Source organism: Argiope bruennichi, chromosome 5 (genome assembly GCF_947563725.1).
Source record: "Argiope bruennichi chromosome 5, qqArgBrue1.1, whole genome shotgun sequence".
Classification (NCBI taxonomy): domain Eukaryota; kingdom Metazoa; phylum Arthropoda; class Arachnida; order Araneae; family Araneidae; genus Argiope; species Argiope bruennichi.
Genome location: NC_079155.1, coordinates 129,753,725 through 129,770,369, shown reverse-complemented (window position 1 = coordinate 129,770,369; position 16,645 = coordinate 129,753,725). Strand labels below are relative to the sequence as shown.

General features: G+C 31.1%; 1 protein-coding gene across 2 annotated transcripts in view; it reads left to right on the top strand.

The window, feature by feature from the left end:
* Positions 1 to 2,515: 2,515 nt before the first annotated feature.
* Positions 2,516 to 16,645, top strand: part of LOC129968767 (serine/threonine-protein kinase mTOR-like) — a 132,784-nt gene continuing 118,654 nt past the window's right edge. Inside the window, exons 1-6 of one of the 2 annotated variants that reach the window (XM_056083002.1) lie at positions 2,516 to 2,649; positions 6,435 to 6,660; positions 8,343 to 8,578; positions 9,551 to 9,652; positions 9,756 to 9,854; positions 10,592 to 10,723. In XM_056083002.1, the coding sequence (XP_055938977.1) occupies positions 6,435 to 6,660; positions 8,343 to 8,578; positions 9,551 to 9,652; positions 9,756 to 9,854; positions 10,592 to 10,723 (795 nt within the window). In that variant the 5' untranslated portion in view covers positions 2,516 to 2,649. Of the gene's footprint in view, positions 2,650 to 2,673; positions 2,845 to 6,434; positions 6,661 to 8,342; positions 8,579 to 9,550; positions 9,653 to 9,755; positions 9,855 to 10,591; positions 10,724 to 16,645 lie in introns of those variants that run through there. The other variant, XM_056083001.1, reaches the window with a different exon arrangement.

Genomic DNA, 16,645 nt, shown 5'->3' with positions numbered 1-16,645 from the left:
TGTGAGTTGTTGGAAATGCAAGCAAGAATACACCCCTTCAACAATTTTTTTTTTTGAGCTGCAGAAATATTTCTTTTATTGTATACAGTCTCAACATAAGAAAAATAATCCCCTTTATCAGTTTTATCCAAGTAGTGAAAATAAAATGCAATAAGAGCATCCCACAGATCTTTGATTCTTTCTAAAACACATAAAATGTACACCCACCTATGGTCTGGTCTCTTCAAGGGCTTAAGTTTTTTAATGGCAAGGGATTCACAGATTTTGAAAAAATTCTCTTTTACTGCAGCTTTTCATATCAAAATAGATGTCATCAAACAAATCTTCTAAGTATCTATCAAAACAAGAAGCAAATTTTTTTGCACAGTTATTAGCTGTGTGACATGTGTCACCATCAATATCTAATAAGTGGGGTGCTTTGTTTGATCGTAGTCTGGTTTCAATACCCTTTTTTTTTCCACACATGGTGTTACATGAGTCCATTAATACACTAATTAAGTTTGCCCATGGAATATTATTATCTTCAACAGTATTAACAACTGCTTTAAAAACAGCTTCTGAATTGCAAGATTCCATCTTAAGAGATGCAAAATGATGAACTACAACTTCATTTTGATTGTTGTTATAAAACTGCACCAATATTGCCAGTATACTTTCTTGAGCATTGCTAGTACTTTCATCCAAATTTAGAGAAAATGGAGTCTCCTTTAAAGTTTTAATGATATTTTCCTTAATAGTTTTTGCGAGCCCATATTTCATCTTATAACATGCAGCAGTCCTGGACATTTCCAACGAGTTTAGTGCCGTCTGATCGCGCCTCGACTGTTTGCAGAGTTCAATTAAATTGGGAGCTACATTGACAGAAAGAGAATTCTCGGCGATAAACGAAGTTATTAATACCTCTTGGCATGCTTTTCTTGTCACTATATCCAATGGCCGAGCATCAGTCTCCAGTAAGTCATCAGTATTTTTTGAATTAGCATAATTACTTAAAGTCATTGAATGTCTAATGCACTTTGAATATTTTATGTGCGTCACAGTTTTAGAATGATTTGTGAAAGCCTTGAATCCTTCCCTACCATACTTCAGCAGTGAGTTACAAAAAACACAATATGCTTGTCCAGCAACATTTATTTTCTTGCACCATGTGCCGATGGTATCCCCATTACCATCTCTCCGTTCAATCCAATTCCACCTAAATGCATTCCGGACACCTTCTTCTAATTATATAATATCACTATTTATATCGAGAAATTTCATAGTGAAATTCTCTTGCGTACATAAATAAAAAAATATTTCAATAAACGAAACGAAAAATTTACACGTGCATCAATAAATGAAACGAAAATTTTACACAGCGGAGAAAAAAAAGTTGCGAAGCGATCAATGACAAATAGCTAATACGGCGAAAAATCCCCCTTCTCTACTTATTGGCGCCACGCCAGGAGAGATAAGACCTTTGAACCCACTTGCCGAAAAGAATCCAGAAGAGAATGTCCGAGAACCAGGGGAAGGGGAATGAGTCATAACTCGCAATAAGGAAAGAACAAAAAAGAAGTTTTTTCCCCCTTTTCACGCATTATCACTGCCTTTGGAGAAAGAAAGGAAAAGTTTTCACCACACACACTGACCTTGCGTTTTCTGCTTTCAAAGCAAACAAAATTACCCAGATCAAAATAAATAATTCATTATTATTCCTTTTGAACGACGATCCCCGGAATTTCCGGGTATCGAAGTTCAAAATCCCCGGAATTCCGGGGTTTCCCCGGAGCACAAACACCCCTGCATATGTAATTTTTCAAAAACACTGCCATAGTTGTTTGTTAAAATGTATCCTTTGGATAAAAAAGGAAGGGATATGGGAAAGGAAAGAATAAAGTGGCACCAAACGAATTAAAAAGCGATGGTAATTAATTATGCAAAAACAATAATTCCATTGAAAATACTAATTAAAATTTTAATATAAAAAATAAAATTATATAACTACGAAAATTTGGATTAAATAATTCAAAATAATATCTTTTTTTTAAAAATCAAAAGTTTTTAATAATTGATCGGCTAGCGTAATATTTACAAAACGATGGTTTCATCAACGTTATCGACAGACATCACGACATGCGCAGAACGATTGAAAATTGAACAGAAGCGGTTTGTTTGGTACATGACACGTGACCGTGAATTAACCCCATTGGACAGATCGTATCGATTATTACTTTCTATCGTGATCAGGGACCTATAATTGAAATATCACCATTAAATAATATAAAAGATTTGAATCACACCTCTGTTTGAAAAGTATTGATCACTGGTATTTAGGACTTTTTGATATTGCCTACATAATAACCGTTTGAAAAATATATGTCATATTCCTTTTTTATGTTTCGTTCCCCTTCTGTCATGAGACTAAATTCGTCGGTTACCGTCATAATATGTCACGGCTAACCATTTCAAATTTCAATTCTCTGTTTATTTCCCATACTGTTGCAGTAAGAAGAACGTAAGTAAGAATTTTCCCCATTTAGAAAAGATTAATTTAAAATCACAAGCATTACAATGGATCTCCCTGTCTCTGTATTGATATAAAAGAATTATGAAAGATCGATACTGAAACTTGATGAAACTTTTCTCTTACAACTCAACTTTTTAAAGGTAGTTTATCAATAAACAAAGTGAATTTTTTTCTTTGAGTTGAAGAAGCATGCGAGTAGATAGGATTTGAAAATATTTTGATATGAAAATGTTAAATTAAAATTTTTCAAATAAATCTTTAATTTTCTCTTTCATTTATTATGTTATAACTGTAATTCCTTATATTTTATTAGTTTCAAGCCTGTCAAATTCAAAGTACTTAATGTTTTATGGCTCATTAGTTCATTTTATTCACATATTAAAAGCAAAAATTGTGACTTCGAGTATAATTCTTCTCAAATTTGATTTTATGGGATTTTTAAATAAAATTATTTTTTTTCTCACCCTTTTTTTGTTGTAAAATGTATTTTCCCATTTTTTATATGACTTATATAAGCAAGTTGTTATTATTTCTTTAATATCTTGCTTTGAGATTACTTTTTCAGTGCCATTGAAATTCCAAAGTGTGATTGGGGGTGGGGGGATTGTAACTTGTGAAAGTTGTATGATAAACCACTCCAATCATTAAGGATATTTTAATAATGTTTTTTGTACCATTAAAGTAAATTTTAATTAAGAATAAATAAGAGAATTTGTAACAATGGATTTATATATTAATAAATATTATACTAAAATATTTTAGTTTTGAACCTTGTGTAATCTTGTAAATGCAATTAGTTATTTTAAAATGAAAAGGAGATCAATTAAATTCCGTCCATTTTTATGACAGTTGAAAAATATTTAAATAGCATCCCATTCAATGTGTATGATTTGATAGATTTCCTTCAAACCAGAATTACTATTAAATAGTTCATTTATATTATTTGATAGATTTTTGCATTATATATTAGGTATGCATTTATTCAGATACATAATTAGTTAAAAATCAATATATTAAAATAAACCAACCATAAATTAATAAAATTGTAATGTTATTTAGTTTGATAGGTTAGTTGATAGGTTAAGTAGTTTTGGAAATTGCAAAAATGTTTACATGCTATGACTGATTTAATATTTTAGTAAATTACATCCATTTTTAATTTCACATTTTTAAATGTTTATAACTATTGCTTGTGAAAGGAATACAAGATTATTTTAGATATGGAAGTATAGAATAAATTCTCCATGCTTCAAAGAACCTTTTCCTTTTATTCAGACTAAGACTGTAAAAAGTTTTGTAATTCTCTAACATATTTATTAACTTTTTTCTGAATTAAGGCTGTTTGAATTTAAAAAAAAATATTAGTTAAAATGTGAAAATTATGATTTAATTAAATACATGATGTAAAAATTTTCATCTTGTTTTTTAATGGTCTATTTAAATTAATATGGTTGCAGTTGTTAGGGCTACTAAATTGAAGTTCTTGTTGTAATTATTTAAAAAAATTATATATATATTCTTTTTTGCTTCCGTTCTGCTTACTTTTTTATGATATTGTAAAGATATAAGCTATTTTTTAAATAAGTCCTTACTGCAGTTTGGATATGAAAAGGAAAATAAAATTTTGATTAGAAGAGTAAATCAACTTTTTTCTATCTGAAACTTGAAACAGCAAGAATTAGTTTTAAAAGATGTTGAAATTTAGAAAAATAGCATTTCTGTATTGTTTTACAGGCTATAGCACCCTTCTGTAATTTTAAGAAAACTCAGAAATTGCTACATTTTCTGTTGTTTCCATTCTCCTTTCTTCTAAACAATTTTCTTAAATTATATTATTTCGTCCTTTAATTTTAATGTTTGCTTGAAGGGTTGTGGAAATCCTATGAAATGATTTTTTTTTTCTTATTTCTCTTGACATAAAATCTTTTTCTAAATAATGATGCCAAATATGTGCAATGTGGCTTTGTTTTTCAAACATTTGACTCAGATATTAGCCAAAATAAAAATGAAAAAAGATTTCTGTAACTTTCAAACATGTTGTTATGAGGGTAAAAATATTTCCCATTCAAGTTGTAATAAAGTAAAATGTCAAATTCTAAAGATGAATATTTTAATTCGAGTAGCTATATGAAACTAACACATTTTTGTCTTATTCATTTGTTGTCTTGTAAATACAGTCTATTGTGTCTGTGCTAGTCTCTCACTCTCTCTCTTTTTGTTTGTTTGAATGATAAGTGGTCTTCTCCTGCCCAATGCAACAAATCACTAGTAATAAGCAATTTAGAAAATAAGACAACTTATTTCTTTTTTTCACATGCATGCATATGCATATACACATTCTCATTTCATGTAATTTTTTTTTTAAACTACAGAAATATAAACTGTGAAAATAAAAGGATTGTACCCAGCTAATATTTTTTTTTTTTCTTTTTTTGCTAGATTAGCCAATTTGTATATAAGCCAATCCTTGTAGTGTAACTTAAGAAAAAGTTCCAAAAATTTATAGCCTATGGAAATATATTGCAATTGTTTTAAGGCTGAAGTATATTTTGTGATAAATTTCCAAACTAGGCAAACATTTGCATTGAAATTCATAGTCCATATGTATATAATAGGTTCTATTCTGTAATTTAATCCTTAAATAAATGATTATTTGTTTTGAATTTTTAAAAATTGTTTATTATAGGAAAATAGTCATAAGTGACATAAGAAATAAATGAAAAAAAATCCAGGTAATAATATGATGTATTTATTTTGAAAAAATTGTATGTAGACTTTTGACGACATACAGTTTTTTTCAAAAATCTAGCTAATATCTAATATAATTCTTAAATACAACAGTAATTTAATCCTTAAATAAATGATTATTTGTTTTGAATTTTTAAAAATTGTTTATAATAGGAAAATAGTCATAAGTGACATAAGAAATAAATGAAAAAAAATCCAGGTAATAATATGATGTATTTATTTTGAAAAAATTGTATGTAGACTTTTGACGACATACAGTTTTTTTCAAAAATCTAGCTAATATCTAATATAATTCTTAAATACAACAGTCAAACATTGATAGCTTACCTGGCAACAGATGAGAAGTAATTTTTCAATAATTAGATAAATCACTCCTTTATAGAGAACTCAACAATAAAAACTATCTCTTCAAGTAACACACTGAACTTCATCACCCACGACATTCAAATGTAAAAAAACGATATAACTTATCTGCCAAAAGTAATGGCAACTTTTTACTTTTACGCTTGATTTATTGTATATGGTTTTCAATAAAATTAAGTAGAACTGAATGTAGACAATTGGCAACTATATATATATTTAAGAGTTAATGCTGTTAAAATGCAAAAAATGTGATATTTGGCTTTCTGAATTTTTTATTTATTTATAATTGGGACTTTTGAGGGATTTGGGATATAGTCTTTTAACCTTTTAAGTGCATTTTGTGACAGTGCTAATTTCTAAGTTGACTTAGGTGTCATAAAATTAGTTACATTTTCTGAAATTATATACTTTGTCAGAATAATTGTAATATCTTGATTTAATACATTAGCTTCAATATACTTTTGAGTAAACTCCTCCCCCCCATTATTTACCTTAAATAATGGTTTTAGATGTTTGTAATATAAGAGATGTTAAAAAGATTTATGCATAGATACATTTTTAAATGTAGACTGTATGTTGTTAGTTGGCTGTCACATTATTGATGGTTTTATATAAAATATTTTGCTCCAACTCTACCCCTCCCCCCCATTACTTATAGGACTTTTGACAAGAAAAATATGCTTTAATTTTAACAAAGAAAGTTATATTTTTTTTTCAAAACTTCAAAAAAAAAATATTTTTTTAGTGATGGATATGAAAATATGAAACTTATATCATTTTGTATTCTCATATTTATATTTATTGTATTTCTTAGATGACAGCTTCTACAGTTATGCAGCAATTTGTCTCTGGTCTTAAAAGCAAAAATGAAGATATTCGTTTCAGAACTACTCGAGACCTTCACCATTATGTAACTACTGAGTTGCGTGAAATGAGCATTGAGGATGTGTCTGCATTTTTAGATGAATTTAACCATCACATATTTGAAATGGTTTCCAGTTCAGATGTTAATGACAGAAAAGGAGGAACTTTGGCGATAGGTTTGTAATTTTCTGTTTTCTTTGCCTATTGAATTTTGTCTGCATACAGGCTCAATTCATTTGTTTATACTATAAAGCTTTACACAAACATGCTATATGTAAGAATACTATTGTTGAGTTGATTTAAGATTTTTAAACAATTTAATATTAAAATAGAATGTCAGACAAGGAGATTCTGTACTGAATTTTGATGTTGTGGATGATGTCTCTTGTTAATGGATTTTTTATTGCACTAGTTATGAAAAATGGAACTACTTATGTTATATTTACTTTCATGTAAATATTAACATTTAGAGCCAAAATTAATTTGTTTTTCTGAAATAAAAAAAAGAAAAAGAAATTTCTCTTTTCTTATATATGCTGAATAGTTTGATATTTTTTTAATTAGAAAAATGTTGATTAAGTACATGTTCTGATTATAATACATGGTTGAACATTATTAATTTGTGGTTTAAATTGTCACTTTGTACTGTCTAAATTTTAGCACTCTGCTATTAGTGCTTATATTCAACACTATCCATTCCAGGGACATTAAAATTAAGCAGGTTTTATTTCTGGGTCCTACTAATAGAGTAGTACTTATAATTGCTTATTTAGAATACCATTATATTTCAAAAGCTTTATTTAAAAATATTTTTTTTAAAGTCTGTTCTTTATGTTTTTTTTTTTTTTTCCCTTTCTTATTTCTAATAAACAAAAATAGCAATAGTACCATATTTTCTAGTAGCATAATTCTGCCTTATCAATTTTATAATTTAAGGCTTGAACTTTTAATGCCCTCAGTGAATTCAAAAAAGCCTTTTTCTTAAAAATCCATCTGTTTGATTCTGATTTCTGGAGTAATTATGAATTTATTTTTTAGTTGGATTTCTGAATCTTATTTAATTTCTTGAAAGAAAATTATAAGGTCATTATTTTTTACCTAATAGACTTTTCATTGTACCATATTCTTTGATTCAATTATCATTTGTATTTTCATTTTTTTTAAATTAAAAATATATTATAAACTTGAGATTCCACTTAATTCTGTTCATTAATTCCATATAATTTTGTATCCACATATAAAAATTTTACAGATGAATTAATATTAATTTGTAGGCACTAAATGCAATCATTTGATACAAATGTGGTGTATATGCATATCATTTAAATTATTAATCAGCAGCAAAATATATTACTTGTAGTCTACTGAATTTTGAAGACAGAAGAAACTGAATTTTAGGACTAAAATATTTACATATTTAGAATTGTATGAAAATTCAAGATACTCAAGATATATCAATCAAAATCTCTTAGTAATTCAGGAAATAAAATTTGCATTGAATACTTAAACAATTCAAATGATCCATTTCTTATTTGGAGGAAATTAAATGAATAGAATAATTATTTTCATTTAAGTAGCGAAAGCAGATTTTAGAAGTGAAAGGTTGTTATTTGTGCTAGTAATTTAAAAGAACAACAAACTAAATATTCAATGAAATTTTAAGTAAAAAAAAATCCATTTCTGTTTTGGAACTTTATAAATTTTTCATTTGAATTTTATACAATTACAAATTATGATTAAATTCATACATTTCAATATATTGTAATTAGCCACCAACAAAATCATTTTTTTTTACTATGTTGTGTTTTAAAATTAACAAAAATCTTTCCATAATTGATTCTCATTTTATTTCTTCTAGTTTGTTTGCTTGGTATCAACGTGGGAAATACTGCTACTCGGACCAGTCGATTTGTCAACTACCTTCGAAATCTGTTGCCTTCCACAGATACAGGTGTAATGGAATTAGCTGCTTATGCCATTGGAAGATTGGCTCTTGTCAGTGGTACTTATACTGCAGAATACGTGGAATTTGAAGCAAAAAGAGCTTTTGAATGGCTCAGTGGAGATCGACATGAATCTAAAAGGCATGCAGCTGTAAGTAGAATCTTTGAAAGAAGCTTTAAATGTATTATTTAGGAGCATAAGCCTTATTATCAAATCATATTGTGTTTCAGAAATCCTTTATATTATTTCTGTTATTCTTTTTTCAGAATCTTAAAGTTTTTTTCCTTAATAAAATATTGTTTTTTTTATTATAATTATAATTCTAGCATAATTTTGAAAATTGCTTAATCTTAATTAATTTTTGTATTTCATGCCAAAACATTACTATTTTTGATTTTAAAAAAATGGATTCCAGAATTTTTATCTCTGATCCCATTTGAGATTATTTAAAAAAAAAACCTTGACAATGGTTTATCATCATATGATACAGTTTCAATAATGTTGCAGTTTGTTGCTTGACAATGGTTTACATCATATGATTTATTCAGAAACTTGCATAGAGAGTTCACATTTACCATTTGATGATCGATAATTATTATTTTTCATAGGAAAACTTTTATATTTAAATAATTTTAGAATTACTTCTGTATATGCTGTAATGTTTAGTTAAAATTCTGATGTTATGTTTGTCTGTTAAAATGGAGGTTATGACATTTGTTGTTTAAATTTGGAATTTTATGCTAATTGTTAGAAAAGAAATTAGTATATCATGGCAACTGAATTTTAATGCTCATATATCAAATATTAATAAAAATTTGTTTTATGGTTTCATTTATTTTGATGTATGCAATTAATTTTTAAATGAAACTTTTATAATCTGTATATGCTGTAGTGTTATGAGTGTTTATTAAAAAAATTAATATTTCAAAACAAATTCTGAATTTTAAGAAAAGTATATGAATTTTACTATACCAAGTTATCAAAGTGATTTTGAAAATTATTTTTGTTTGTCTTATTTACTGATATCTATATAGAAGCAAACTTTTTTTTGATATTTGCAAATATTTTATACAAAAATTGTATAGTTTTATACTTAACATACATTTGGCATTTTATTATCAGGTTTTGGTTCTTAGGGAACTTGCAGTGTCTACTCCTACTTTCTTTTTCCAACAAGTTCAGCAATTTTTTGATTGTATTTTCAATGCAACATGTGATCCTAAGGTAAAATTAATATTAAAAACTCTTTAAAATTTAATATTAACATTATATTAACATTAAAATATAATATTGACATTTGTATTAAAATTTTTTAATTTTACTTTAGCCTTCCATCAGAGAATCAGCTGCAGCTGCATTAAGAGCTGCTTTGGTTGTTACAGCTCAAAGAGAAACAAAAGAAACCCAAAAGACATTTTGTTACAAGGTAATTCCGTTGACTCTTCTTTGTTTTTTCTTTGCTTGGTTACAATTATGTATACATGCCTAATTTTTTCCCATTAATTTAAAAAATATTGTTTATTGAATTGCTTGAAATGTCATTCAGAAACCTTTTTAATTTTCTTATTGTCAAATTACTTTAGATTTTAATTAAAACAATTTTAAAAAACTTTTTTTTAAGAAAATGTGAAGAAATTAATTATATATTATTAATTGGATATTAGATATTTTTTCTGTATTGTAGGTTACTAACTGCATAAAGTTATAAATATTCTATGTAACTGTGTAGTGTAAAGTTACATCCAATTCTCTAGCATGATTCCTCCCACACTTTTTTCACTATGTGTGGTGTTACAGTTGTAATGGCTGCTACTAGCCTTATTTTCAGTTCAGCACTATTAGTTGGTAGAGGCAGTAAAAAACAATTTCTGGCAAAATGATCTTTGAACAATAGTAACAGATTCACTTTTAGCAAATTCAATTACATAGAATACCTTTTGTTGTCTCATCTCAGTGGCAACTGTTTGAATAAACTTACATTGGAACATGCTCCCTTTACAACAGCTGCTCATGGCATGAACTCTCACCAAAAAAATTAAGCAAAATTAATGAAACCTCATTCAAAAGGATATATATAATGGAATGCTGCCTCATATTGTTTAGAATATATAGAATTTAAAATTTTCGCTTGTAATCACACTATATAAAAATTTTTATATATAGGCAATCTATGAAGTTGCTGTCAAAGGATTTAATGAAGCTGTGAAAGAAAAAGGAGTTATGAGGGATGATAAAATTCATGGATCACTTCTTGTCATCAATGAGCTTCTTCGTTGCAGTAACAGTGAAGGAGAAGTTAGTATATGAATATTATTAATCTATGCAATGCTAGAAGTAGAACTCTTAAAATATTGCATATTGAGTGGTTTAAAGTTTAAAAAAAATTATTAAATTAAAATTACACTATGTTAATTTCTGCTTGTTTCTAAAAATATAAAGTTATGGATTCTTTGACCATTAACTTTCTTTTCTTATTTATTTATTTTGCTTTTCAACTAACAAAGTCTAAAAAAATTTAACTTCTTTTTTTAAATGCTGTAACTGCTGCATAATTGGTAATTTTTGGATTTAAGAAGGAAGGAAGGAAGGAATGAGGTTTGTTTTCCGGCGTATGCTCCTGAACGGAATTCTTAGCTTGTGCCGGGTTAACAAAAATCAAAACTCGAATATCACAAAAATTTTTCTTTTTTTAAAATCTGCCAGAAGCCGCAAAGAAAGCCAACATAGCCTTCACTTTGTCACAACCCTGAACGGAGAAATCACAAATCCAGTCAAAGGAGAGTGGAACACAACCCAACTTAGCACGGAGAGAATTTCTCGCTGTCTCATATTTACTGCAAGAAAGAACAAAATGTTCACAAGTTTCAGGAATCTGGCAATGGGCACGATTTGGTGATTCAATGAGCCTACATTTATGAAGAACTGCATTTACTGGAAGAGTCCTAGATATTAATCGTAAAATTAAAACCTCGTTACATCTAGATAAATTGAGTTTTTTAATATTGAAAGCATCAAGCCATTTGTATTTTTCATAGTATTTAGAATTTTCCCATTCTAAATCTTGTTTATGTCGTACTATTTTAGTGTATACTGAACAAGTGTCTTCGGGCGAGATCCAGTCACAGATCTTAGAAGAAGTTAAAGCGTGCTTAGCTAACTCATCTGCCCGTTCATTTTCTGCAATTCCAACGTGGGCAGGAGTGTATATCAGTTCTAATGAGGAACATATCTTTAAGGCATCAAATATAACGCGGGCCACAAAAAGGGCACTTTTGGGAGAATGGAAGTTTAGGCTTCTCAGGGCTGTCAAATTAGATAAACTGTCAGTCAATATAATATAATCTTTATGTTCTTTGACAAAGTTCATTACAGCCAGAGCAATGGCAAAACCTTCCCCTGAAAACACAGAGTTAATGTTGTGAACCGTTCCCTTAATGACATCCTTCGAGGAGCAGTTTATAGCCGCCACCGCAGTAGAATTCTCATTCTTGGATGCGTCTGTGGCCAGGATAATTTTATTTGGGGGTAGCTGTGATTTGAACTCGGCGAATAAACGTTTAATTGTGGTCGTATCCAAGCTCCTTTGTTGGAAGCCGAAATCATGGGTTTTGATGGTAAAGTGCTCACAAACATCCCAACTAACCGGGACCATAATCGGGATTATTTGGTCCGGGGACAGGTTTTTTTGATGGCAATATTCTTCTAAAGTGCCTGCACAGGGAAGTCTTTGGAAAATGCGGTTAGAGATAACAGACTTCACCTCGGAAATTGATCTCGAAACTTCTGTGTATTCGCGGGCTGAGAACTGATTAACAAAGAATAACACGTTTTTCTTTTCAAACCTAAGTCTCATATTTATTTCATTTGATATTTTAAATAAAATTGGGATAGGTGTCCACAGTGGGAGACCAAGAGCAAAACGAAGGATGTTGTTCTGTATCGTTTGTAAAGCTGCAAAGCCAGCTTTATTCGTCATGCCAACCGTATGTGCTCCAAATTCCATGGATTGTGTGATGCATGCATTACATATACTTATCAAATTAGATGCGTTTGCACCCCATCTGGGAGCGGCCAAACTTTTGATCACATTTAACTTTTTAAAGGCTTTAGTTTTGATCTGGGCGATATGTGAACGGAAAGACAAGGTTGAAGCAAACTGAATGCCTAGATAGCGAACATTATTGGACCAAGGGATACTACATCCGCGAAAAAGGACTGCAAACCCCACTGGCGATTTGCGAGATGAGAGGTTTATCATATTACTTTTCTGGGGAGCAATATCCATATGCCATTCGTCGCACCAGCTTTCCAGTTTAGTAACACAGAGCCGCATCTTATTTTTGATCGCTTCGATATTATTTTCTTCAACTAAAATAAAAATGTCATCTGCATATATAAAGCAAAATACATCATTGGGTAAAATGCTATATATGTCATTCATAAAAATTGTGAAGAGCAACGGAGAAAGAACACTTCCTTGCGGAACGCCCCTTTCGTGCTTAAAAAGTGATGAAGACACTCCTCTCCATGAAACAAATGCTTTCCTTTCATGTAAGAATTGTGAGATCCACAGGGCAATATTACCCTTAATCCCCGATTGTAAAATTTTAAGCATCAAGCCGTCATGCCATACGTTGTCATACGCAGACTTTAGATCGAAAGACATACCATACACAAGTTTCTTATTAGCTCTGGCTGTTAAAATTTTATTGAGTAGGGCTGCAGAGAGGCTGTCACAGCCTTTGTAAGGGAGGAACCCAGCATGAAAAGGAGAGAAAAATCTTTTTTCCAAATAATACCGCAAAAGCCTGTCCAGAATAATCCGTTCGAAAATCTTACCCAATACTGATGTTAACGCGATGGGTCTGTATGATGTGATCTCTGCTGCATTTTTCTTGGGTTTTAAAATAGGAATAATCTTCGCTATTCTCCAGCTTTCTGGAACAATCGTGTTCGCCCATAAATTATTAAATAAGTCGAGAATTTTAAATTTATTTTCATCAGAAAGACAAGACAACATTTTCTTATTTATCTTGTCCATGCCAGGGGATTTGTTTTTCGTTCTTTTTAATGCGTTTTGAAATTCCCTATAGGAAAACGGACGGTTCAAACTCATTTCATCATAATTTTCTGGATCATCTACTGAGAAATCTAATGGAATGCGCACATTTGGTGCTCTCTTAATTAAGTTAGCTGCAATTGCATTTGCTTGAGCAATCGGCGCTATCAGAGTAGTACCCGAAGAGAGAACAAGATTGGATTCACAGGGAGACTCATCTTTGTTTAGTAGGGCTTTAACAATGCTAAAGGCTTGATGGGAAGAAGCTACCTCCTGACAAGTTTTCTCCCAAAAGCTGCGTTTTTTACACTTGACATACTTTCTGAGAACTGCCGCCATTTCCTTATATGCAGTCCAGTTTAAAAAGGAGGGATATGATTTAGCCTTTCTTAACAATTTCCTTTTAAGGGCCTTGAGGTAGTTACATCTAGAATCCCACCAAGGACAGTGCGAGTGCGTTAATTTAGAGAATGAGTACGATGATGAGTTAGCGCTTACCTGGAAGATATTAGTAAGTCTATCGAGGGAAGGGACATCCCCATGACCTTGAAGAAGAGCATTGACATTCTTTGAGAATTGGCCCCAATTGATGTATTTTCGAGTATAGAGAGACTTTGCATCTAAATTGCTAAGGGAAATGAAAATGGGACAGTGATCGCTGTCATACATATCATGCGAGATCTCTATATTAATCTTATTGATTATATCTGCGGAGCAGATGGACAAATCTAATAACGAAGGGCTTTGAGTCCCCTGGTATCTGGTATATTGTTTCATGTTAAGCAAGCACATATGTTTGGTGCTGATCCAATCCAGAACCCGGTTTGCATCGGAAGAAAAATGATCGCTCCCAAGTGCTGGATGGTGTATGTTGAAATCCCCCAGTAAAACGAAAGGAGAGGAGATTTGCGAGTATAAGGATTCCAACCAGTTGTCATCAAATTTACCTCCAGGAGAGTAAAGATTAATAACCGTGAGTGGGAAATCAGAATTTGGACCCAACCATATTTTAACCGCTAAGACCTCCACTGTTGACGGAGGAAGTGAGAGAGCAGTAATCTGGGCTGGAATATTCTGTTCTACTGCAATTAATAGTCCACCTCTAGTAGAATTTTGTCTTTCAGCTCGAAAGATTTTTTTGTTTTTAAGAGAAAAGGATGCAGACGCATTGAGCCATGTTTCCTGCAAAATTAAACACTGGGCCGACGAAAAAGGAGGGGCCTGCAGCCAAGGGATCTTATTTTTGATCCCCCTAACATTCCACTGAATAAACCTCATAAAGAAAGAGAAAAAAAAAAAGAGAGAAAAAATTAAAAGTTTTTTAATTAACCGATACCCGAGAAGTCCTCCGCAACACTGAAATGATTTATTTCAGCAAGGGACCGTTGATCGTGCACAACGCCTGGGCTCAGTACGTGACTGTATTCAAGATTGGATTCCAGAAGGGCAATTTTTGATTGCAGCGAGTCAATCGTTGCCCTTTGAGTCTCGATTTGTTTCCGGAGAGTAATATTTTCTTCAACCTGTTTTTCTAAATTTCCCTGAGTCTCCCCAATACGTGCAATGCACTGTCTGTTGACTTCCTGGAGTTTTACGAGCTCATTCCCTTGGGGTAGCAAAGCAGAAATTAGTTTTGTTAAGTCCTGTAAAGCTGAGTAGAGGTCCGTTATTTGTTTTTTGGGGACTTCGGCACACTGGACCGGCGGATGGCCCTTTACCTTTTGTGCAAAAGATTGGGATTTTGCAATCTTCCTTGCTTCCAGAAATGATATGTCTTTTTCTCTGACCAGATTTATGATCTCTTTTTCTAGACTGTAAAAACTACATTTTTTGTCGAGAGCATCGTAAGCCTCTTCGCATCTAAAACATTTAGTGGGTAACTTACAATCATCGGCATGCGAGCCCCCACAATTTTTGCATCTTTTATCTTGTTGACACCGGAGCTGTGTATGACCGAATCTTAAGCATTTATAACAAACCTTAGGATATTCTATGAATTTGTTCACTTTGAAGATGAGTCTGCCGATTTTTATTTCAGAGCGATTTGTTTTCCCAATTTCTTCAATAAGAACAATTGGGATAGGTTCTGCCGTCCCTTTCTTTTTAAATCTAACTATTTTTGTTGCGATAATATCCTGTGAAGATAGTTCTTCATTAATTTCCACTATGCTGAAATCCGTGTCAACATCACGGATAATGTATTTTGTAACAATATTCGTGTCAATGATTCGAATCCTTGTTTCCGGAGCACTCTTTACGAAATCAGTTACTTTCTCCACTGAGCTTAAGTGCCGAGTAACTAGAACCAATTTTTTGTATTTGTTTACGGAAAAGGTGTCTTCTTTATGGGTAAGTGGTCCAAACGTGGCATTGATTGTTGTGGGTTTAATCCATGGCGACGGGCCATTATTACTATCAATGCATAATTTTATTTTGTGGCAACCCCTTTGAATTGCAATGTTAGCTTTCTCAATCTCCGAGAACTCATTTGTAAGGATATAATTAATCTTCCTATCCTTATATTTCCCCTCAGACTCAGTCTTCTGGTTTCCTCTTCGTCATTACTGACGAAGAAACTAATAAGATGCAGCCAGAATCAAAACTAGCAGAAACCGAAACAATTAAACGGAAAAACTAGAAAAATCCTACCTTGATTTTCCAGAATCCAGTGCCAGCCACCTTGACACCCCAAAAATAAAGAGAAAAACTTCAGCTGAAGTCAACTCAAAAACTGAAAAGCAAACTAGGGAAACACCCCCAACAGAAACGCCATATCAATATTTTAAGAGAAAACAAAAAGCAAAAACTGCGAACAAACCAATGGCAAAAACAAACACACGAACATACACAGCCTTCACTTCTAGCTGCCTTCCTTCCACGCACCAAAAATTAATACAGAAAGGAGAGCCGGAAAAACACAACCTTCTACCTTCCTTCCAAAAACCCTTCTCCATTCTTGGATTTAAGAAATTTGATAACATTAACTGAAAACAATAACCAAATTGGGTAAAATCAACTATATTGTTATCACATAGAGAGAGAAAAAAAAATTATCTTATCAAGATTATCTGTAATTTTTTATAAAAATTGTATATAATAGAAATTCATTAATGATTGCTTGTCCAAATTTATTGTTTAACAATTCATTTGTTCTCATA